The following is a 24,308-nucleotide window of genomic DNA, read 5'->3' on the forward strand; positions in this document are numbered from 1 at the left end:
ATAAAATAAAAAATAAATAAAATGTTTAGTATAAACCACAGGCAAAAGATAAAGGGGGTGCAGTGCTCAGGACTTTATAGAACCTCTCTGTTCTAGCGTGTGCCTGGATGACATTTTCTCATATGTTTTAATCAGATTCAATACTTCCAATTTTTCCACACTATTCATCATATGGTATATATATATATATATATATATATATATATATATATATATATATATATATATATGTCCAGAAAATGAACGGCACTCCAATAGATCATGGACAAATAACTCCTTTATTTGTCCATGATACTCTAGTATTGAGCCGAAACGTTGCACCGCACGGGTGAATAAAGGAGTTATTTGTCCATGATCTATTGGAGTGCCGTTCATTTTCTGGACTATTATTGGGGTAAGAAGCCTATTCCCTCAAGAACATTTTCACTTTTTGCCAGTGCCGCCATTTTTCTCTGAATATATATATATATATAAAATCATAAACAAAAATAATATAAAATAACTTTTTACAGCTGCTCACACTCTGCCATGGAAAGATTCAAACTTCCCTGCTATCCGCAGCTCCGGTTCTGCGCACTGGTTCCCGTGTGTCTAACTTTAGGTCGCGGCTTGTTTACTTCCTCTCCTGCATGATTATCTGCTCCACTGCAGCTAATGACGTGTCCAAAAGAGACTCATCATTTCTGAAGCCAGTTATTGGTTGCTGCAGAGCAGATGATCATGCCCGTGCTTGGAAAAAATTTAACGGATGAAAGACACATGGGAGCTGGCAAGCAGAATCAGAGCAGCGGGGAGTAGTTAAGTATGATTCTTTCCATAGCCGAGGCAGGCTGCAGGAACTTGTGAAAAGTTACTTATTCCCGGACAATTTCTTTAATGCTGTCTTCCTGTTCTGTCTAGCGGTTCTGAGATGACTGCAGGCAGACCCAGTAGTAAACCTACTCCTCTGGTCTCTAGAGGAGGAACTTACTACTAAACATGTGCAGCACAGTTTGTGACATTGTAACTAAGGGCCTTGGAGCAGAATGAAGATCCCTAGTGTAAGGGACACGAGGGAACACAGGCGAGGTGAGAACTGATTATCTATCACCACTAGAACGTCCTGCTTATCAATGATTATAGTAAAAGGACAGGAGAGAACATAGGGGAGGTGAGAACTGATTATCTATCACCACTAGAACGTCCTGCTTATCAATGATTATAGTACAAGGACAGGAGAGAACACAGGCGAGGTGAGAACTGATTATCTATCACCACTAGACCAGTCTGCTGGTTATCATTGATTTTAATAAATAGGGGCCTTAGATTGACAAAACATAAAATATATTTAGGATTAACATTTCTGAACTCTAAATTTATATGAAAGTTAATAAATAAATTAATTAGACAATATTAATAACAGATAAGATTTTTTTACAGTGGAGTAAAAGCTTCTACATTTCCACCGATTCTGACTCCGTCGAAAACCAGCTTTGACTCCCACCCCACAGCCCTGCTGAAAACTGCATTTGACTAATGACATGTACAAGAAATATAAATTGACTAATGATGTGTATAAGAAATAACAACGACAAGCAGAACTTCTCACCTATCCCAGTCTCTGTAATCTCTAGGAACCTTCGAGCTGGCCGATCCATATTCTTTTCCTTTATTCTGAAAAATAATGAAGACAAATTTTTATTTTATTTTTTAACATGACAATTTTAGGCTTATTCCTTGAATAAAAGGCATAATCTAACCAAGAGCTGTGAGGACTGCAGAATTTTGGTGCATTCATTTCTACCAAGATATAGGTACACCAAAAACAGACCAAACACAGGAGGAGCATTCCAGCAATCAAGTCGCCTTTTTAGCGGCTAAACAAGAATCCTAGACGTTCACTAGCACAAAAACATTTGCGCACCTGCAAACCGTTTTTTTTTGACAGGGCAGAAAAACAAACACACTTATCTGTCCTGTCAAAAACAGTATCTAGATCTATACTGGAAACATGGTAGCTTGCTGTGCTGTCTGTGCAGTTTCCATTCACTGTTACAGGAGTTACAGAAACAGCTGCTCGGGTGTTTCCGTAATTCCAGTCACCCCAGGGCGGTGCCTATGGGGTTAATCCGAGCTCCGCTATGAAAGGCTGAGATGCAACAACTACTGTAACGTTCCTCTTGTTGACAGGTTGTCTGCCTACGCAGTATGACTATCAGCACTGAGTGGACAGCATCAGAGTAGGCAGATGTCCCAGGTACAAGTGGAATGGTAACACCCAATTGTCAATTTATTCATATATTTCCAGGAGGAATAACAGATGAATGGTCAAAAGGCTAAAGAAAAGGCTAAAATAGACTTGTAAGTAGAGCTGACAGATCCTCTTTAAAGCAGAAGGGTTGGCCAATTTGTAGAAATGTTTGGCAATGCCACAAATCTTTTCTGTGACATACATCTGTATGTCACATCACAACTTACCCCCACCACGCAGCAGAAGGTCCCCAGATTCCTTGTGTATGGGTAATCTCCTACGATCCTCGGGCACGCGATTCACGCAAGTCACTGCTTTTTGTGCTGTCCCTGGACAGATTCTGTTCTGCACATGCGCTGTCATGCTTAGTGCTTGCGCAGAAATGAATCTAGGGACAGCCTAGGAAGCACTGACGTGGGTGAATCACGTCAACGCTGCCATCTTGCAAATTGGTCAAACTATTTTAAAGGTGCTGTAGGTCTTGGGGCTGAAAACTACAATTGTGGCCAAGTAGAAAAAAAAAAGAAAAACAGTCTGCGCTTCCATCATTCCAGTGCCACTGCCCCATTCCTGAGGACTTCTGGACCCCGTCAGACCACAACTGACTTGATCCCTTGTCCGCTGCAGCCAACCACTGGTCTCAACTAGTGATATACTGTTAAAGCACATGTGACTGGTAAGACTAATGATTGGATAAAGCCACTGGTCATTGGACCAAGCCACTTCCACTCAGCAGGGGCAGGGAATGGGGCAACGGAGTGAAAGTGGCAGCGAGTTGTTTATTTGTTTTTGTTTTTCTACTTGGCCATTTGTCTAGCTTCTAGGCCAGACAACTCCTTACTCCAATAATGTTATGCCATGAGGAATACAGATAGATATGTCAGACGAGCCTATCCTATTCCATATGTCTATTGGAGCAAATAATTAAAATAGAGGGGGTTCCCCTGCGCCAGATCCCATCTACTTCAAAAACTCACTCTGTCTATAGGAATCAACTCAGCCATGCCTCACAATGATGCCCACCGATTTCAACATCTGCCATGTAATGTTCCAGGTACTATGGAGAACCGCAGGATTTGCCAGCCACTTACCTCAGTGTCTATGAAATACATATCCATAATTTATAAGCTAATCCTATCAGGAATAAAAGTGTACCTTGGTAGTTTCTGGACCATTAGAACAACTGCGGATGGGAGGCAAATTGTCCGTGTTTAGAGAGACAGCTTCTGGTTCTCTCAGTTTTATGTCTGTTAAAAATGTCTGAAAGAAAATGAGGAAAAAAACGGTGGCATCAGCCATGAACTCTAAGATACCAAACATGACAGTAGGTATTGGCGGGAGATTGTGCAGGAGACTGTGATGCAGCAAAATCTGTGCCAAATTTCATAAACCTGGTGCTGGTGCACCCTTAACTCCTTAGAGTCTTTAAACATGGGACTCACTTGTGTGTGCAGAGGGTGCCATAGGGTGCCATTTCTAACAGCAGAGGCCCACGGGTAATGTCCGCAACCGACAATTATTTTGATCACAATCATTAAAGCTGCCAAGTGTGACCACAGCATCTAAACAGCGAAAAACCCGGAAGCACACGCTTTCAGGTTAAGTCCAGCCTCTCCGTGCAGCGATCTGGGATGACGGTCATTAATTCTAATAGACTGAGGGGCACATTTATTAAGGCAAAAACAAATGCAATAGCACTTTGCAACCAGCACTCTGCCCTGCCTCTATGCTGGATGTTGAATGAGGCATTGGTGTACATTTTGGCCAAAGCGTAATAAGCCACTCACCACGTCAAGGTCGCCTCTATGAGTGGTCCCTAACACTAGTACTAGTGTTAGGGACCACTCATAGAGGCGACCTTGACGTGGTGAGTGGCTTATTACGCTCATATTCAGCCAAATGCTTCAGAACTCATTGGACGGCGCTTCACAGTGCAGATGGACAAGGACCCAAAGCATACTGCAAAAGCAACCAAAGAATATTTTAAGAGAAAGAAGTGGAATGTTGTGCAATGGCCAAGTCAATCACCTGATCTAAATCCGATTGAGCATGCATTTCACTTGCTGAAGACAAAACTGAAGGGAAAATGAACAAGGAGGAACTGAAGACAGTTGCAGTAGAGGCCTGGCAGAGCATCACCAGGGATGAAACCCAGCGTCTGGTGATGTCTATACGTTCCAGACTTCAGACTGTAATTGACTGCAGAGGATTTGCAACCAAGTATTAAAAAGTGAAAGTTTGATTTATGATTATTATTTTGTCCCATTACTTTTGGTTCCTTAACAAGTGGGAGGCACATATGCAAACTGCTGTAATTCCTGCACCGTTCACCTGATTTGGATGTAAATACCCTCAAATTAAAGCTGACAGTCTGCAAATCCATTGTGGTGGTGTATAGAGCCATGGGCATTGCCGCATCCGAAAATGCCTGTACTATTAAAATATAAAAAAATATTTATCCCACACGGTGAATGGTGTAATGGAAAAAGAAAAAAAGTATCAAAATGGCCGATTCACCATTTTTTCATCGCATCTCTTACCCCCAAAAATTTTATAAAATGTGATAAAAGTCACACACACTCCAAAATGATATCAATAAAAACTACAGATCTTCCCGCAAAAAATGAGCCCCCCACACAGCTCAGTAAAAATAACTAGAAAAAAGTTAGGACAGTTTTCTCCACATAGAGAACGCTAAAGGGAAAAAACCCATAAAACTATTGCTTAATTGAGTATCTTTTCAAGTTTCACCCCATTTGGAATTTTTCTTCCCGCTTCCCACTACATTGTATCCCAAATTAAATGGTGCCATTAAAAAGTACAACTTGGGGCTTATGCACACTACCGTATGTATTTTGCGTCCGTGTGCATTTCGTATTTTGCAGAAAGGAATAGCTGGCCCCTAATATAACAGTCCTATCCTTGTCCGTAATGCGGACAATAATAGGACATATTCTATCTTTTTGCAGAACGGAAATATGGACATACGGAAACGGAATGCACACAGAGTAAATTCCGTTTTTTCTTTGCGGACCCATTGAAATGAATGTGGACCATATATACGGTCCGCAAAAAAAAATAAAAAATGGAACGGACACAGAAAGAAAATACGTTTGTGTGCATGAGCCCTTATCCTGCAAAAAACAAGCCATCATACGGCTATGTGAACGGGAAAATAACGGGATGGAAAAAAAAAAAAAAAAAACACCTCCGGAATCCAAAGGGTTAAAGACACAGCCTAGATCAGTACTAATGGCTTCAGCAATTTTTTTTTTGCTTTTTCAACTTTATATGGTGTTTGTTTATGGTGTAAATAAATAGTAATAATAGTAAATAGTGCTTTTTTAACACTTTCACTACCGGAGTTTTTTTCATTTTTGCGTTTTCATTTTCCTACCCATCTTCCTTGAGAGCTAACTTTTTTATATTTACGTTCACATAGCTGTATGAGGGCTTATTTTTTGCGGGGCAAGATGTACTTTCTAATGCCACCATTAATTATGGCAAACAATGTAGTGGGAAGCGGTAAAAAAAAAAAAAAATAATTCAAATGGGGTAGAATTGGAAAAAAACAACGCAATTCCTCCACCGGTTTTGTCCCCACAGCGTTTTGTTTTCAGCAAAACTGACCCATGCCCTTCATTCTCTAAGTCAGTACGATGACAACGATACCCCATATGTATAGGTTTTTTATGTCTAAATAGTGTAAAAATAAATGTAAACTTTTTTTTTTTTACATCACTATATTCTGACCCCCATAACTTTTTTTTATGGTTAAATCTACTGAGCTGTGCGACGGCTCATTTTGTGCGGGACAGTCGTTTTCATTGATACCAATTTGGAGTGTAAGTGACTTTTTTATCACATTTTATTACATTTTTGTGGGTAAGAGAAGCAATGAAAAAATTGCGAATTGGCCATTTTGACCCTTTTTTCTGTTACGCCATTTGCCATATTTCTATATTTTAATAGTACAGGCATTTTCGGTTGCGGTGATACCCATGATGTTTATATTTTTGTTATTTAGGTATTTATTTTTTTATTATACAGAAAGGGGGGGGTGATATAAACTTTAACTATATAAAAATCTTTTTTTTTAAATTAAGTTTTTTTTAAAAACATTTGTAATGATTTTGAAGCTCATATATGAGCCTATAAAATGTTTTTTTCATTTTGAACAACCATGTATTTTTAAAATGAGTTTATTACTGTCTATTGCTCATTTCTTTTGTTGGCCTCCCATCTGGTGGCCAAAATAAGAATTGCAGCATGAATGCTCTGGGTCTCGTCAGCGAGTATTCAAAGCAATTACCGACATCCCCACTGGCCACAGGGGATGCCGGTAGGAGGCATTTTTTGACACTTTAGCTGCCGTGATCTCACTTGATCATGGCACCTAAAGCCAATAATGACGATCGCGGTAATTAGCGGAAGGTTTCTGTCGTTTCAAAAACCTGTCGGCCATGATGCCCACTGCACGTTTGCCAATCGCTCCAGCGCCGTACTTGTATGGTGCTGGTAGCGAAAGGGTTAATAGATAAAAATATTGCTTTGTGACGCCACATTCTGACACTCAGAACTTTCTATCTTCATACCAATAGAGCTCTATGGAGTGATCTGTAGTTTTTATTGATACCATTCAGGGATGCATGGTACAGTTTGATAATTTTTTTATTCCATATTTTTGGTGAGACGTGGTGACCAATTAAACAATTCTAGCATTGGCTGTTCCACCGCTTCAGCTCTGGCGCTCTCACTGGTCTCTTTTGCTTATCTGTAGTGATAACGTTGCAACCACACACATGTAACTGCAGCAGCGAACTGGTGGACAGTGACTGGCTGCAGCAGTAACATGCAGGTAGTCCGAACATCATCACTGCATGCCAGCACAACACATTTCATAGTCTCCCTTTTTCTTCTCCATCGTTTTTTAAATGTCCCAGACAACCTATTTAAGGAAGCCGTCAGGAGGCCTGGCACTGCCATCTCCTCCCTGACTGCAGACTATAAGAAGCAGGGACTTTTCATCACAACTATTCTTTGATGGAAAAAAAAAGTGCATCTTATAGTCTGAAAAACACAGACTATCAGCACGGCGTACTGGATGCACTATAGGCCAGGTCCTTGTGGTGCCGACTTACATCTTACATATCATTTATCATTGTGTAGACATAAATACCCTGATACAATAGCGCTACCTACCTTCAGATCATTATCAATCTCTTGCCAGTCTTCCAAGGAGAAGTCGGCAGCCGTGGCAGGTGGTTTGTCCTTCCTTAGAGAGCGATTGTTCGGAGACAAAGCTTCAATTCTCTTTTCACAAAATGTTGTCAGATCTGGGTAGTGTCCTTCCTCCCCCAACCTATAAAACGGTGATACATTTAGTGCCCAGAGAAGTTTCCAGTAATATCCTTTCTATATCGCTTGCTCAGCAGTTTTCCTAACCCCCTATAGAAGTAAATGGAGAAAGGCCACCTCATCAGGCAGGTCAGATGAGACCCCTGTTCCCAACATACAACCCGCATATCTGTCAGTTATTAAGTTTAAGAAATAATCCAGCAAGGGAACACAGGAGCCTAAATCTCAGCTACCTAGTCACCTATGAGTAAGACTAGGTGAAATGAGTGGCTAAAATTAAAGGGGTTTTCTGGGAGTAGAATATGACGACCTATCCTCAGGACAGGTCATCAATATCTGATCGGTGGAGGTCCAACTCCCAGCACCCTTGGTGATCGGCTGTTTGAAGGGGCTGCGGTGCTCCGGTAAGCACTGTGGCACTCTTCCTAGGCCAGTGACGTCACGTTCATCAGTCAAGTGGCCTAGGCACAGCTCGGCCCCATAGAAGTGAATGGGCCTGAGCTGCAATACCATGCACAGCCACTCTACAATGTACGGCCCTGTGCTTGTTATGAAGAGCCTCCTCTGATTGGTGGTGGTGCCGGGAGTCAGAACTCAACCAGATATTGATGCTCTATCTTGAGGAATATTCTACCCCTGGAAAATCCCTTTAACAGCACTCAAATATGAATAGGTCATAAATACTTCCTATAACAAAGAAGTGTCCCTATATTCCCCCTCTAAGGTCATACATTTTCACACCACGTTTAGGCTTCATGCACACAGCCATGTCCATATTTCGTTGTACAACGAAAAGGATCCGCACAATACAGATACCGTCCGTGTGCAGTCACTCCCATCAACAGAAAAAACTATTCTCACCTGCGATACAGACAAGAATAGGACATGTTTCATCATTTACAGAATGGCCACATAGACCTGTAATATATAAGGGTGTGTGCAAGGCCACGTAGAGTGGGTCAGTGTGCTACCCACATGAAATGCCGATAGCACATAGATTAAACATACAGTTGTGCGCATGAAACCTAAATCTGGCCACAGAGGACTTGCCTATACTGCCCAGTCCACGAACGGGGCTAAGTACTGAGCTAAGAGGTAAGTGTGGCAGATACAAAATAAAATCCAGGTAAATACATTAGTACGGAAGAAGACACAAGCCCAGCAAATTCAACCAAAGTGTTTCATTCTAAGAATTTATCTAAGCCTTTTTTATCCACTGCTCCTATTGTGACCATGTTCTGAAGTAGGCTATTCCACGGATTCATAGTTCTCAGGGTGCATTTACACAACCGTATTTTTGGTCCGGGTACAATTCGCATTTTTTGCGTATCACATGCAGCTGCATTCATTTCAACGGGGCAGCAAATGAGGACAGCACAAGGATGCTCGGAGGTCGTGAAGCTTGTCAGAGCTCATATTAATGACCTGTCCTGAGGATGGGCCATCAAAATCAAAAGGGGTCATCTGCCTTTTTTCGGACTGATATTCTATCTAGTGTTGAGTGAAGGGAGCTTCGGATGCTTTATCCGCAGTCGCTTCATTCAAAATTTCGGAATAATACTGTAAGGAGATTCGTCTGTGTACAGTATTAGAATGTATGGGCCCTGATGAGCCGAAGTTAGTTATTCGCAAAGTCGAGCATGACTTCGTTGAATAACTTCGGTAGTTGATTTTTTAAAGTGGAAAACCACTTTAAAAGGGAACCCGTCATCATCTTCATGCTGCCCATACTAACGGCAGTACAAAGTAGAGACAGGTGAGCTGATTTCAGCGGTCTGTCATTTAGAAGTTAAAAGTAAGTGGTTGCCGAGAACCAACATCACAATCATTGCAGACTGGGCCTGGAAAAGAGTCCCGGCCACCTGAGAAGAGTCCTGGTTATTCATGGATTCCTGCTCTCCTGCTGATGGCTGACAGTCTTCTACCTAGTTTTCTCCCTTTCTCTCTAGGAGAGAACTGCCAATCAGCAGCAGATGAGGGGAGAGCACTATTTTATGCTGCCCTCAGTGATGTCAGCGAAAAGTTGATGACAGGTTCCATTCAAAACTTGAAACCGAACTCTGCTTCAGTTCTGACTAGTACCTCAGAACCGAAGCCCAGTTCAGTTTCAAGTTTAAAAGTGGTTTTCCACTTCAAAAAATCAACTACCAAAGTTATTCAACAAAGTCACGTGTGACTTCGCGAATAACTGACTTCGGCTCATCGGAGCCCATACATTCTAATACTGTACGGAGACGAATCTCAGTATTTATTCCGAAGGTCACATGGCCTGGGCGCACCTCAGATCCATGAATATTGACTTGAAGGCCTCATGCACACGACCGTATGTATTTTGCAGTCCGCAAAAACGGATCCGCAAAAAATATGGATAACGTCTGTGTGCATTCTGTATTTTGCGGAATGGAACAGCTGGCCCCTAATAGAACAGTCCTATTCTTGTCCAGAAGGCGGACAATAATAGGACATTTTCTATTTTTTTGCGGAACGGAAATGGAATGCACACGGAGTCGTTTTTTTTGCGGACCCATTGAAATGAATGGTTCCGTATACGGTCTGATTATTTGGGGTAAAGAGCAAAGTTGTGGTCCTTTAAAATAAAATACCCCTTTCTGATGAAGTTTCCCTTTAAACACTTAAAAATATGGTACATGAAAATGATGGTGCGTTTTGTTACTTTTGTTCTCAGTCCTATATTGTAAAATGACATTTGTGCCAGTAACCGGCTACATTAAGCATTACCTTAGAACTCTCAAGATCTTTTCAAGATGCTTAATGTCTTTACATTCTTCAATGAACTTGTAGTCAAGATGGTCGACTGGGATTTGATAGGTTCTGGTTGTTCCTTGGTAGAAGCCGCTCATTGCTCGGACAGATGGGAGGCTCAGGATGTTCTTATTTTCTCTCTTTACAGGAAATAATAGGTAAAATAGTAGAAATTTAGGGGGTTATTTACTAACAGAAATACATCTATATTATTATATCTTTTCCCCGCAACACCAAGTGATCAAAAAGGCGTATGCCCCCAAAATAGTACCAATCTAACCGTCAGCTCATCCCACAAAAAAAATGAGCCCCTACCTAAGACAATCACCCAAAAAAATATAAAAAACTATGGCTCAGAATATGGAGACACTAAAACATAATTTAGTTGGTTTCAAAAATGCTGTCACCAGGATTTTGTGTATAGAGCTGAGCACATGGGTTGCTAGATGGCCACTAGTACATCCACAATACCCAGTCCCCATAGCTCTGTGTGCTTTTATTGTGTAAAAAAAACTATTTGATACATATGCAAATTACCCTGAGATGAGTTCTGTCCCTGACTCCTCTCACGTACAGGACTCATCTCAGGTTAATTTGCATATGTATCAAATCGTTTTTTTTACACAATAAAAGCACACAGAGCTATGGGGACTGGGTATTGCGGATGTGCTAGTGGCCATCTAGCAACCCATGTCCTCAGCTCTATACCCAAAATCCCGGTGACAGGTTCTCTTTAAGTAAATAAAAAAAATAAAAAAAAGTATACATATTAGGTATCGCCGCGTCCGTAAGAACCTGCTCTATAAAAATATCACATGGCCTAACCCCTCAGGTGAATACCGTAAAAAAATTAAAATAAAAACGGTGTAAAAAAGCCATTTTTTGTCACCTTACATCACAAAAAGTGTAAAAGCAAGCGATCAAAAAGTCATACGCACTACAAAATAGTACCAATCAAACCGTCATCTCATCCCGAAAAAAATTTGCCACTTCACAAGACAGTCGCCCAAAAAATAAATAAAACTACGGCTTTCAGAATCTGGAGACAATAAAAAAAATCTTTTTTTTCAAAAATGCTTTGTTATGTAAAACTGAAACAAACAAACAACCAAAAAAAGTAGTCATATTTGGTATTGTTGCGTCCGTGACAACCTGCTCTATAAAAATATCACATTATCTAACCTGTCAGATGAATGCTGTAAATAACAAAAAATAAAAACGGTGCCAAAAAAGCTATTTCTTGTTACCTTGCCTCACAAAAAGTGTAATATAGAGCAACCAAAAATCATATGTACCCTAAAATAGTACCAACAAAACTGCCACCTTATCCCGTAGTTTCCAAAATGGGGTCACGTTTTTGGAGTTTCTACTCTAGGGGTGCAACCGGGGGGCTTCAAATGGGACATGGTGTCAAAAAACCAGTCCAGCAAAATCTGCCTTCCAAAAACTGTATGGTGTTCCTTTCCTTCTGCGCCCTGCCGTGTGCCCGTACAGCAGTTTAGGACCACATATGGGGTGTTTCTGCAAACTACAGAATCAGGGCCATAAATAGAGTTTTGTTTGGCTGTTAACCCTTGCTTTGTAACTGAAAAAATGGATTCAAATGGAAAATCTGCTAAAAAAGTGAAATTTTATCTCCATTTTCCATTAATTCTTGTGGAACACCTAAAGGGTTAACAAAGTTAGTAAAATCAGTTTTGAATACCTTGAGGGGTGTAGTTTGTAAAATGTGGTCATTTTTGGGTGGTTTCTATTATGTAAGCCTCACAAAGTGACTTCAGACCTGAACTGGTCCTGAAAAAGTGGGTTTTAGAAATTTTCTGAAAAATTTCAAGATTTGCTTCTAAACTTCTAAGCCTTCTAACGTCCCCAAAAAATAAAATGGCACCCACAAAATGATCCAAACATGAAGTAAACATATGGGGAATGTAAAGTAATAACTATTTTTGGAGGTATTACTATCTTCTATAAAAGTAGAGAAATTGGCATTCGGAAATTTGCTAATTTCTCTAGATTTTTGGTAAATTTGGAATTTCTTTATTTAAAAAAAAAACATTTCTTTGACTCAATTTTACCAGTGTCATGAAGTACAATATGTGACGAGAAAATCTCAGAATGGCCTGGATAAGTAAAAGCGTTTTGAAGTTATCACCACATAAAGTGACATGTCAGATTTGCAAAAAATGGCCCGGTCCTTAAGGTGAAAAATGGCCCGGTCCTTAAGGGGTTAAAAAAAATATCTCTTTTTCATATATGTATACATCACGGGGGGGAAGGGGGGGCTACCTACTAGGCCTTATTCAATTGTCTGTTTTCCGTCTGTGAAAAAATATTGTCTATTTTTCATCCCTGACCATGTTAGGTCTGTTTTTTGCCCTCCATGTGTCATCTGTTTTTTTACAAGTGTTACTAAGTCGAAAAAGTCGTCTCCTAGCAATGTTTAGTGAAAATGGACATCCGTGTGTGGTCTGTGATTTTTCATGAACCCACAGACTTCAATGGGTGTGTCTGGTCTAGAAATTGACCAAAGGAGCGCATGTGTCACGGTCCCTCCAGTGACAGAGGGTAGAAGATCTGAGAGACTGGCTGCACATTAGGTCAACTGACAGCCTATCTGTTTTCACTTATTGCAGTGTTGTTGTTGGTAATGACCACACCTCTTGTCTCAGGTGCAGCTTGTGGTCATTACTGCTCCTCTAGTTAGTCTGGACTATTCTCTGCCTGGAGTTGGAAGAGCTGGTGTGTGGTCCTCATCTGAGTTCCTGTTCCTGCTCATCCATTTTCTATTGAACATAAGAGTACTTCCTTTGGTATTTTGTTGCTCCCATTTGCTCGTTGTTTACTAGGCCTCAGGGAGACGCTGGTTCATTCATCTGGGAAGGAACCAGTAGTCTCAGACCTTGTCACTAATCCTAAGGGATTTTCAGGGTTTCTAAGGCCTAGGTTTACAGTGTATGAATATTTCCACCTTCTGGGTCTATTCATTCTGACAGGAGTAGGGCTGGGTTTAGGGTTTCCTTAGGTGGTCACCATCTCCCTGTCCCTAGCCTTGAGGCTTAGTTCCTGGTCATTTTCCTTCTGTTGTCATTCTGGTGTTCCTCCCCTCCCCCTACACTGTGCCAGCATGCTTCTGTTTTTACTGTGGACCCACAGCCTGCAGAAAGAAAACCGGACATCTGAATATAACCATTGAATTCAATGGATCCTTGTGTTGTCTCTGTTCTCCATGGACGGCACACGGATCCACTGATTTTAAAGAGAACCTGTCATCAACTTTATGCTGCCCATACTAACAGCAGTATAAGGCTACATGCAAACAACCGTATGTGTTTTGCGGTCCGCAAATTGCGGATCTGCAAAAAAAAAAAACGGATGACGTTCCGTAGGGCATCAGTTTTTTTTTGCTGATCTATTGTAATAATGCCTATCCTTGTCCGCAAACTAGAAAAAAATAGGACATGCACTATTTGTTTTGCGGGGCAACGGAACGGACATTCTGATGCTGACAGCACACGGTGTGCTGTCCGCGTTTTTTGCTGACCCATTGAAATGAATAGGTCCGCATCCTATCTGCAAAAAAAAAAATAATGGAACGGACATGGAAACAAACAACGTTCGTGTGCAAGTAGAGACAGGTGAGCTGATTTCAGCGGTCTGTCATTTATAAGTTAAAACGAAGTGGTTGTCGAGAACCAACATCACAATCATTGCAGACTGGGCCTGGAAAAGAGTCCCGGCCTCCTGAGAAGAGTCCTGGTTATTCATGACTTCCTGCTCTCCTGCTGATGGCTGACAGTCTAATACCTAGTTTTCTCCCTTTCTCTCTAGGAGAGAACTGCCAATCATCAGAAGATGGTGAGAGAGCAGGAGATTAGGAATAACCAGGACTCTTCTCAGGTAGATTTGACTCTTCTCAAGGCCTGAGCTGCAATGGTTATGATGCTGGTTCTCAGCAACCACTTACTTTTAGCTCATGAGGGACACACCGCTGACACCAGCATTTCTGTCACTACTTTATGCTGCCCTCAATGAGGTTAGTATAAAGTTGATGACAGGTTCCCTTTAAAGGGTTTATGTCACCAGAAATACCTAAATTAAACTGGCTGACATTAGGGGCGTTGTTCCTGCTCCTAGAGGCTCCGATCTCCCACCTCTGTCACCTCCCTCCAAGTCTTGATTGACAGGGCCAGGCAGCGTTCGTATCCTCCTGCCGGCCCTGAGTGCACGGTAAATCTCGCGCCTGAGCCGTGCCGTTCAGTATTCGGCGCAGGCATAGTGAAGGAGGGACACTCACTGGCTGCCAACTTCTTTACTGCGCCTGCGCTGAATACGGCACGGTGCAGGCGTGAGATTTACCATGCACTCAGGGCCGGTGTTCTGTCAGAATACTATACCTTATCAGAATGCTATACCCTCGTCACTTCCGATGACGCGGCCGCATCGGAAGTGACGAGAATCAGCTGGAGGAGGGTCCGTGTGGCGCTGCGTAAGTGCAGATCCACGGGTAAGTCAAAATGATAGCACATCCGCAGGAGAAGCGCCCACTTAATGCGCATGCGCGAAACCGGCCGGGCCACACTGCGCCTGCACCCGGAGCCACGGCTGGGTAGGAGAGGGTGCGCACGCACAGCTATATACTCCCGTCGTCCACACACATCAGGATTACACCGCGTGTGCGCACTCAGGGGTAGGTGGATTTGTCAGTGCAAAATGTTCCATCATATCTCCCTACCCCCCTGAGTGTGCACACGCGGTGTAATCCTGATGTGTGTGGCCGACGGGAGTATATAGCCGCGCGTGCGCACCCTCTCCTACCCAGCCGTGGCTCCGGGCGCAGTGTGTCCCGGCAGGTTTCGCGCATGTGCATTAAGTGGGCGCTTCTCCCGCGGCGGTGCTATAATTTTGACTTACCTGTGGATATGCGCTTGCGCATCGCCACACACCCCCTCCTCCAGATGATTCTCATAATTTCCGGTGCGGCCGCATCACCGGAAGTGACGAGGGTATAGCATTCTGATAAAGGTATAGTATTCTGACAGAACACCGGCAGGAGGATGCGAACGCTGCCTGGCCCTGTCAATCAAGACTTGGAGGGAGGAGACAGAGGTGGGAGAACGGAGCCTCTAGGATCAGGAGCAACGCGTGCCCCCCCTGCTCCTAGAGGGTAATTTGCATCTTATAAGGCCTCATGCACACGACCGTTGTTGTGTTCCGTGTCCGTTGTTCCGTTTTCCGTGATTTTCTGCGGACCTATTGACTTTCAATGGGTCAGTTGAAAACTCGGATAATGCACCGTTTGTCATCCGCGTCTGTGATCCGTGTTTCCAGTCCGTCAAAAAAATATGACCTGTCCTATTTTTTTCGCGGACCCATTCAAGTCAATGGGTCCGTGAAAAAACAAGGAGGCACACAAGATTGTCATCCGCGTCCGTTTTTTTCCTATCATTTGCAAGGCAAACTTGACTCACGGAACAGCTTTTTGCGGAGCGCAAAAAAATACTGTCGTGTGCATAAGGCCTAAAAGTTTCATTTATGGAGTAACGGGGCATGGATAAAACTAGTAATACGCTAGTCAGGTTCAGCTAATGTCAGCCAGTTTAATTTAGGTATTTCTGGCGACAGAAACCCTTTAAAGGCGCAAGCTGAGAAATATGTGTGTTTTTTTTTAAGCAGATTTCCGTGCAGAAAAACCACAGCATAATACCGTACCAACAAAATGTAGGAGATTACACAAATCTCACGTACACTTTGCTTCTTTCATACGCGCGGAATTGACCTGCCGTGTAAATTTCCAAATCCGCAGCGTGTCAATTGTGTTTGCGGTTTTAGCTGAGGATTTCACCCTGTTCAATGGAAAGATGAGATCTGCGGCAAAACCGCATCAAATCCGCAATTAGAGATGGCGGATCTTGGTGCGGATACGCTTCAGAAATGCACATAAATTCGCTTGGAAATTCGCGCACATCTTAGGCTACTTTCACACTTGCCAGATCTCAATACCGGAAAACACCACCACAAGTGTGAAACAGGCCTTACGTGCGTTCACCCGTCTGCAGGAGGCCTAACCCCCTTACTTTTCCCACTATCAGTGATGAAACCACGCACAGGCCTACGTCAGTCCATGATGAGGACCAAGCGCACCCACTGAAGTCTATGGATGGCGTCCGCATTCCGTCAGTGGTTTTCACTGACCATTGGTAGGAGAAGCTTTGGCAGCACATGTGAAATACGGGCGAGGACAGAGGGCAAAAAAAGGGCACACGGACACGTGAGCAAGGACTCTGCCAATGTGAAGAGCCAATGGCTAGGTGCCCTGATGAGTGTCCCAGCATGAGTGACAGCCACCTGTGATCTGCAGTGGTCACCCACACTGGCACAGATCCTGCCCACAGACTCCAGGTGCAGAATAAGCACAACAGGAAAATTCTGCGTCTCTAAAAATCGCACTAAAACCGCAACATGAAACTTACGTCACATATCACTGACCACAAGTAACCCTAGCCTACAAGACAACACAACCGCGGCAATGCCGCAACCAGCAGAGCTATGAAGACAAGGCTAAATGCCCGGTATATTCCCATATATACTACCTGGAGCGAGGCGGACGGTCCGGTGTGAACGGCGTTCAGCTGACGGCGCAGCAGGTTTCTCTGCACTGCTAAGCACGCACAAAAATGCCTGCTGCTGGTCGTTACTATGGTGACTCAACGCCCATTCTGGGTCAGCCAATGGCGAGGAAGAATCCGTTAACTCACAAAGGCTGCTAGAGGGAAACACCCTGTTTGACGTGAATTGAAGCAATAGAGGGAGAGCGCGCTGCAGCCATTTTCCTGGAGACTGACACTACAACGTTGGGTCAACATTTTGCCCTCTAGTGTCCGGCATAATTATAGGTTTTGTTTCTACAAAGTTCCATGGTGCTAAAAGGCTATTTAAAAACATATCCCAAAAAATACAAAATAAATAAATAAAATAGGGTTTCCCCAGATATAGAAAAACATTTATTAGGGGTCTAAATACAATGTGTACATATATATATATATATATATATATATATATATATATAGATAGAAGATGAAACAACGGACAGCACTCCAGGTAAAAATAAGTGGTGTTTATTCACCCATGTGGATGGCAACGTTTCAGCTCATACAAGAGCCTTTGTCAAGCAATGAACACAATACAAAAGGGGGTATATATAGGCCAACCCCTATGACCTCACAGTGTAATCAATTAACAGCCAAATACAATAAAGTGCAAATAGTGCATGTATAATACATAAAAATGTAGATATAGCAGTGTAAAATATAGAGATGAATCGATAATATATATCAAATACATTATATAGTGAATGCATAATCGCAAACAAAGTGCAGAAAAATAAATTGATTAATCAATACATATCAGGTGTATACCAAAGTGTATATTGAGTGGGAGGGACCGAAACGATGCTGCCAAAGGGAGGAGGAGCGATGACATACCCAGTGTCGCCATCCGTGCCACACATGTCGAACACCGCCACGTCCGGCGTTCAGGTGGATGCAGTGCGCAGGCGCCAAGTCGCGTGAGGAGCAAGATGTAACTTCCTCATGTAACGTAGCCGGAGCATGCGCATAAGTGTAAAAAGCTATGTCGGCCATCTTGGAAGAGGTAAAAAACCTCAGATGAAAAAAACGCAAACAATAGACCGCATCATAGACGCGATATAGTGTAATAGCATCACAAATACCGGTAAGAATATGCGCAAGATGACAGGACACTTAAATCAAACAGGGAGAAAATACCTAATGTTGATCACTGTGTGTGCGCATAGCCTGATAATGAACAGAATAGCGCAAAACGGAAATGATGCCGTTTACCTGATTGTGTATCCATAAGGGACAGAGAGAAGAGAATGCATACACAAGATGCAACTCGTCTCCCAAATGTGCCATTTGAAGCAATGCACCAAGCAACAAATGCTGCGGCATGCCGCAAAAAAGGCCCACAATTCCCAGTGGACACACACACAATATAGGACACACAATAGACAGCGCAATGCACCAAGTATAAAAAAAAGTATGAAGAAAGTGTAACCAAAGCAAAAAACAACATAAGCACTGCATGGAAGCATGTAGGCAAATACGGAACACATCGGGTACGCCTCACTTCTCCAACCCGCAGCATCATTCTTGTCTGTGCAAAAAAAGAAGAGAATAAAAGTAAGAAACTGGCTTAATAGTGTTCATAATACACTAAATACCCTCAAAGAGTAGACACATATCGCACACAACAGTTGTGGGGCAAACCGCTCCTCTAAACATATAACCCCGGATTGTAATCCGCATTGAGCCCATTTGGTCTCAAGCTGTTGAGGGTATAGATCCAAAAAAGCTCTCTTTTCCTAAGGATCAACACCCTGTTGCCCCCACGTCTAGGCATGGGAATGTGGTCAATAGCCCAACATTTAAGATCTCTTTCGGAGTGTTGAAGCTCCGTAAAATGTTTGGCAACAGGGAGGTCCTTTCTTTTTTTGCGTATGGACAATCGATGATTGTTCAACCGCGTTCTGAGATCCGTCGACGTTTCACCCACATATAATAATTTACACGGACAGATCAAAACATAAATTACATAGTTTGAATTGCATGTAAGGTGGAATCGAATTGGGTAAGAAACTCCAGTGGTGGGATGGACAAAGGTGGAACCCCTACCCATATATTTGCAGTCAATACAACATAAACAGGGAAAACTACCCTTGCCATGTGTGGTTAAGGAGGTTTGAACAGACTTGGACCTAGGCCCAATGTCTGCTCTGACAAGTTGGTCACGCAGATTTCTGGATCGACAGAAAGAGAAGAGGGGAGGGGATCTAAATTCTAAGATCTCACTATGACAACCACCCAGGATCCCCCAATGTCGCTTGATAATGCGATTGATGGCCTCACTTTGCTCCGTATATTTGGAGATGAAGGGTATCCGATTGACGGACCTATCGGACACCCTCCTCTCCAAAGTGCTGCTCCTATCTACACTACGGACCTTTTGTATGTGAGAATCAAGGAGCTGGGTGGGATACCCCCTATTCTGAAATTTCCTGGACATGTTGTCCAAAGCCAGGTCCACTTGTTCAGGTTCAGAAACAATGCGTTTCACTCTAAGGAACTGAGAAAAAGGCAAACATTTAAGCATACTTCGTGGATGCCCACTATTAAAACTAAGGAGAGTGTTCTTATCCGTGGGCTTAGTGTATAACCATGTATGCAGCTTACCCTGATTGTAAATGACCGTGGTATCTAAGAACTGTAATTCAGTCTCAGAGTGGACCAAGGTAAATTGAAGGTCCCTATTGACACTGTTGAGAAACAGGTGAAAATCATCAAGTTGGGCAACACTACCTGTCCATATGAGGAAGATGTCGTCGATGTATCTCCACCACCGCAGCAATTGGCTGCGGTGGTGTGATACAAGGACGACATCTTCCTCAAAGCACCTCATAAAGATATTTGCATACGTAGGTGCTACGTTAGAGCCCATAGCCACGCCCCTTTGTTGTTGAAAAAACGTGTCCTGAAAAAGGAAATAGTTGTGTCTTAAGATGATCTGTAATAGATCAATGATAAACTGTCTAGCAGCCGTGGAGTAAGATGAAGAACCCAACATACGTTCAATGGCACCTATACCCAAATCGTGATCAATCGAGGTATATAACGAGGTGACATCGAAGGATGCCAGGTGGACCTCATGGACACCAGTAAAATCAATCTTGTCCAGCCTACACAGGAAATCAGTCGTATCCTGTATATACGACTCCGCCCCTGTGGCAAAATCATGCAAGACTTTATCAAGGAAGATGGCGATGCAACTAAAGATGGAGTCCGAACCGGACACAATAGGGCGTCCGGGTGGATCCACAAGCGACTTGTGCACTTTGGGAAGAATATATAAAACAGGTGTGACCGGATGGTCAACAGTAAGAAAAGTGCACAAGTCCTCATCAATAGTGCCAGCCAACATGGCATCAGCCAAACATTCCCTGATAAGTCTAGCTATCCCAAATTTGGGGTCAGTCTGAAGGACCGAATAGACATCCTTGTCATCCAGCTGACGTAGAATCTCACTGATATATTTACTGGTGTCCATGATGACGACAGCGCCACCCTTGTGAGCAGGTTTAATTGTCAAAGAAGGGTCCTGTCTAAGTTGGTCAAGTGCTTCAACCTCCACCTTGGAAAGATTAGGATGTTTGAAAACATGATCCCCACATCTCAATTTATATGCATTTATATCAGATATAACAGCAGTGATAAATGCATCAACAGAGGCCTCATTGACAATGGGAGTAAAATGGCTCTTAATGGACAGATCGAGGCGTCTCAGGGAGAACTCGCTAACCTGAGGCGCCGCGATCCGTGCCCTAGTGTTGAACCATACTTTTAACTTGATTCTGCGAAAAAATGCAGATAAATCTGAGTCCAGATCAAACCAGTTAGGGGAAGACATGGGACAAAAAGAAAGTCCTCTATTGAGAACACTCACTTGTGCTGGAGTGAGCATCCTGCTGGATAAGTTGATGACCGTCACTTCCTCTTGTTCACCAGAGATTTGCTGGTCTGAGCTCTGGTTTTGTTGATTCTGGACACAGTTGGTTCTACGGTGTCTGCGACCCCCTCTCCTGGTCCGACCTCGTTTTTTCTTTGTGAGTCCACATTGTTCCCTAAAAAAGGAGTAGATGCTGCAGAAGTAGCTGGTGTATTTCTTTTTCTCTTTCTTGGATCTTTGTAGTTGGAATTCATGGTATCGGCCTGCCAAGTATAAACCACATCCCTTTTGTAATCATCGGAGTCACGATTCCATTTGGATCTTTTGCCTTCCTCCAATTCGGTTTTGGCACGTGCCACATGAGCCAATACGTTATCGCTGAACAATGCATGTTCCTCAGTGGACAAGGATGTCCGTAATGTGAGGTCAATCTCAGCCGTATCATTGGCAATAGTGGATAATTCCTGTTGCAAATACTGGATATTTAACAGGATAAAATCAAGTGAATACCGATTGGATAACATTTCAAACTTCTTGCAGAATAATGCATTATGTGAAAATAAATTAGGTCTCAAATTGGACCTCATGCCACGTGGAATCCTCTGCATTTTAAAATATTCACCAAGTGTGGTCATGTGTAGTCGTAGTGAAGCCGTCTTTTTGGACAGAAACTCAAACTTCTTTTTGAGCTCATGGATAGAGGGGGTGTTGAAAAAAGCAGCATCTTCCCCAATGTCATGCAATATGCGATCGGTCTCCTCCTGGGAGTACATAGAGCCACATGGGAAATCAATGTCCGTCATAGTGAAATGTCAACGGACAATATTCACAATATAGAAGTAAAAAGGTAAAAAATCCGTGCTCAGCCACCCAAGCGATATGAAAAAAAGAAAATAATGGCGGCACCGGAGGAATGACACAAGGAGGGTGCTATGTCCAGGGATGTAGCAGCTTACCCCGTCAATAGAAGATGAAACAACGGACAGCACTCCAGGTAAAAATAAGTGGTGTTTGTATATACCCTGCCTTGCGTTCACCTGACACATCCTCACTGTGCAGGATCACTGTGATATTTTTGAACCTAAATGCATACATTTTATACCATGACAACCGCTGTCCATCCCATCAGGGCTAATCTCATACCCTCCAACTTAGGCCTCTTGCACACGAATGTATTTTCTTTCCATGTCTGTTCTGTTTTTTTTGTGGACCGTATGCGGAACCATTCATTTCAATGGGTCCACCAAAAAAAAGGAAGTTACTCTGTGTGCATTCCGTATGTCCTGCGGCCTTCTTACTGTTTACCGCAGGCCCAGTGACGTCACGACTTGTATCAACTGGCCTGGGCCTGGGTTCACTTGAATGGAGCTTAGCCCCACCCAGGCCAGTTGATACTAGTCGTGACGTCACTGAGCCGGCGGTAAACAGTGAGAAGGCCGCAGCGCCGCTGCCTTCTCGTTTCGGAGTAGTTGGTAAGTTCCCTCTTCTGAATCTTTGAGATTTGGGAGTTTGAAGCGGTTCCCAAGGTGTAACCACAGGTAGGTCTGGTAAGGTGGTCAAGTTCTGGACCATGTCCCAATTTTCTATAGGGAGTGGTGAAATCTGAAGAAGGTCGTAGGCTTTATCCAGGTCTCCAAATGAAGCAATATGGATGCGGCGTCCATCATGGAGGAAGGAAATGCCAAATGGGAATGTCCATCTGTATATAATCTTATGATGGCGTAGTAGGTCTGTGAGTGGTTTCAACGCTTTGCGTTTTCTCAGGGTTGATTGGGCTAAGTCCTGAAAAATGGTAATGGGGTTTCCCTCCCATTCCACAGAGCTGGCATTTCTGGAGCTGGTCGCTATAGCTTCCTTCACTTGGAAGTGTAAAAATCTGCAGATGACATCTCTAGGAGGCTCATTAGGTTGTGGTTTGGGCCGGAGTGCTCTGTGTGCCCTTTCTATTAGCACTTCATGGATCGAGTCAGGGCCTAGTAGTTTAAAACAAATCTGCATAACAGTTTCTGGGATATCTATTGCAGTGACCGTTTCAGGGATGCCTCTGAAGCGGAGGTTATTTCTCCTGCTTCTGTTCTCCTGGTCCTCCATAGCGGTATAGAGGGAGTTGATATGGTTCTGTGCAAGAGACAGGCTGGAGGACACCTCACTCTGGTGTTGCAAAATCGCGGCCTGGGTGTCTTCTAATACTTCCACCCTTCTGCCTATATGGCGCACATCTTCTTTGATAGAAGAGAGGTCTAGGCTAAGGGGGCCCAAGGCATCAGCTAGCGCTTCTTTGAGGTAAGCCCTAGATATAGGCAGACACTCTGTGTCACAGGGATCTTCTCCTACCGTATCGACGAATGCAGCTGCTGCTTGTTTGTGGCTGGAGCGAGGCGTCCCGGGCGCCATCTTGGATTCTTTGCTGACTGCTCCAGCCGCCGTCTTTTTGATAAATTTCTCGATCTCTCCAGTCTGGTTCAGGGATCTGGTGTGACCTGTTTGGTCAGCAGGCTTTTGGCCCCCGATCTTGACCATTTTGCAGTCCAGTTAGCTTGTTATAAAGTGCTGTGAGGGATATGCTAGCAGGAGAGCAGCACCTCACACGACCATCCGGCTCTGGTGCTGGCTCCGCCCCCGCCGCTGCCTTCTCAAACAGCTGATCGGCTGTAGAATATTTTTCATGGGACATCCCCTTTAAAGGGAGTCTGTCAGCTGTTTTTCACCAATATAACTAAGAGCACTGCCCCATAGAAGATTGCAGACACACCCCAGACATACTGTACCTGTGTGCACTTTATTCTGCTGGAAAACAGCTCCCAGGTGCTCAGTTCTGCTGCTGCAAGTGCCCAAAGCCCACCAGACTGCAGAGGGGAGGGCTGCTTTATTAGTTGCTCATATCTTGGGATTGGAAGCCACTAGAAATATGACCTTGTTTGAAAGCTGGCATTCCAACCGTTCAAACGATACCAGAATCATAGCATTATATCCACTATATCAGAAGATGTAGCCGTTAGAAATCGAGTCAGGAGTGAAAGCTCTTTTACTTTCAGCTGGGCACTTGGGAGCTGTTTTCCATCAGAATAAAAGTGCTTTTCCTGGACATGGAATACAGACACAGTGCACACAGGCAGGGGAGTAGCTAATGGCTCATGGGCCCTGGTACAAGAGTTTAGCTTGGGGCCCCCCTTCCCTCAGTGCTTTGTGGCCAGGGAAGCACTTAGCATTCGTGCTGCCTTAAAGGGGTTATCCGAGTTAACTTAACCTTATCTTTATGGCTTTATTTCTCCTATACATTAGTTTTCCTAAATCACTTACTGTACCTATCTTGTGCCGTTTCTCTGCTACACTAAACAGTCATGTGACCGCCCACGTCATCAGCTGTGACGTTCCGTTGACATGGAGCTCTCTGCTTGTCGTAGTGACTAAGCCATGTAAACGGAACGTCATCAGC

The 24,308-nt window shown here is 43.4% G+C and overlaps 1 protein-coding gene across 2 annotated transcripts in view; it reads right to left on the minus strand.

Annotated features, from left to right (window-relative positions):
• SPAG1 (sperm associated antigen 1) overlaps positions 1-17,028 on the minus strand; it is a 101,176-nt gene extending 84,148 nt beyond the window's left edge. The window contains exons 1-5 of one of the 2 annotated variants that reach the window (XM_040431945.1): positions 16,942-17,028; positions 10,328-10,491; positions 7,433-7,592; positions 3,386-3,490; positions 1,589-1,653 (exon numbers count right to left, since the gene is read on the minus strand). In XM_040431945.1, coding sequence (XP_040287879.1) covers positions 1,589-1,653; positions 3,386-3,490; positions 7,433-7,592; positions 10,328-10,449 — 452 coding nt within the window. In that variant the 5' untranslated portion in view covers positions 10,450-10,491; positions 16,942-17,028. Of the gene's footprint in view, positions 1-1,588; positions 1,654-3,385; positions 3,491-7,432; positions 7,593-10,327; positions 10,492-16,941 lie in introns of those variants that run through there. The other variant, XM_040431946.1, reaches the window with a different exon arrangement.
• Positions 17,029-24,308: the final 7,280 nt, after the last annotated feature.

Source organism: Bufo bufo, chromosome 5, assembly GCF_905171765.1.
Source record: "Bufo bufo chromosome 5, aBufBuf1.1, whole genome shotgun sequence".
NCBI lineage: Eukaryota > Metazoa > Chordata > Amphibia > Anura > Bufonidae > Bufo > Bufo bufo.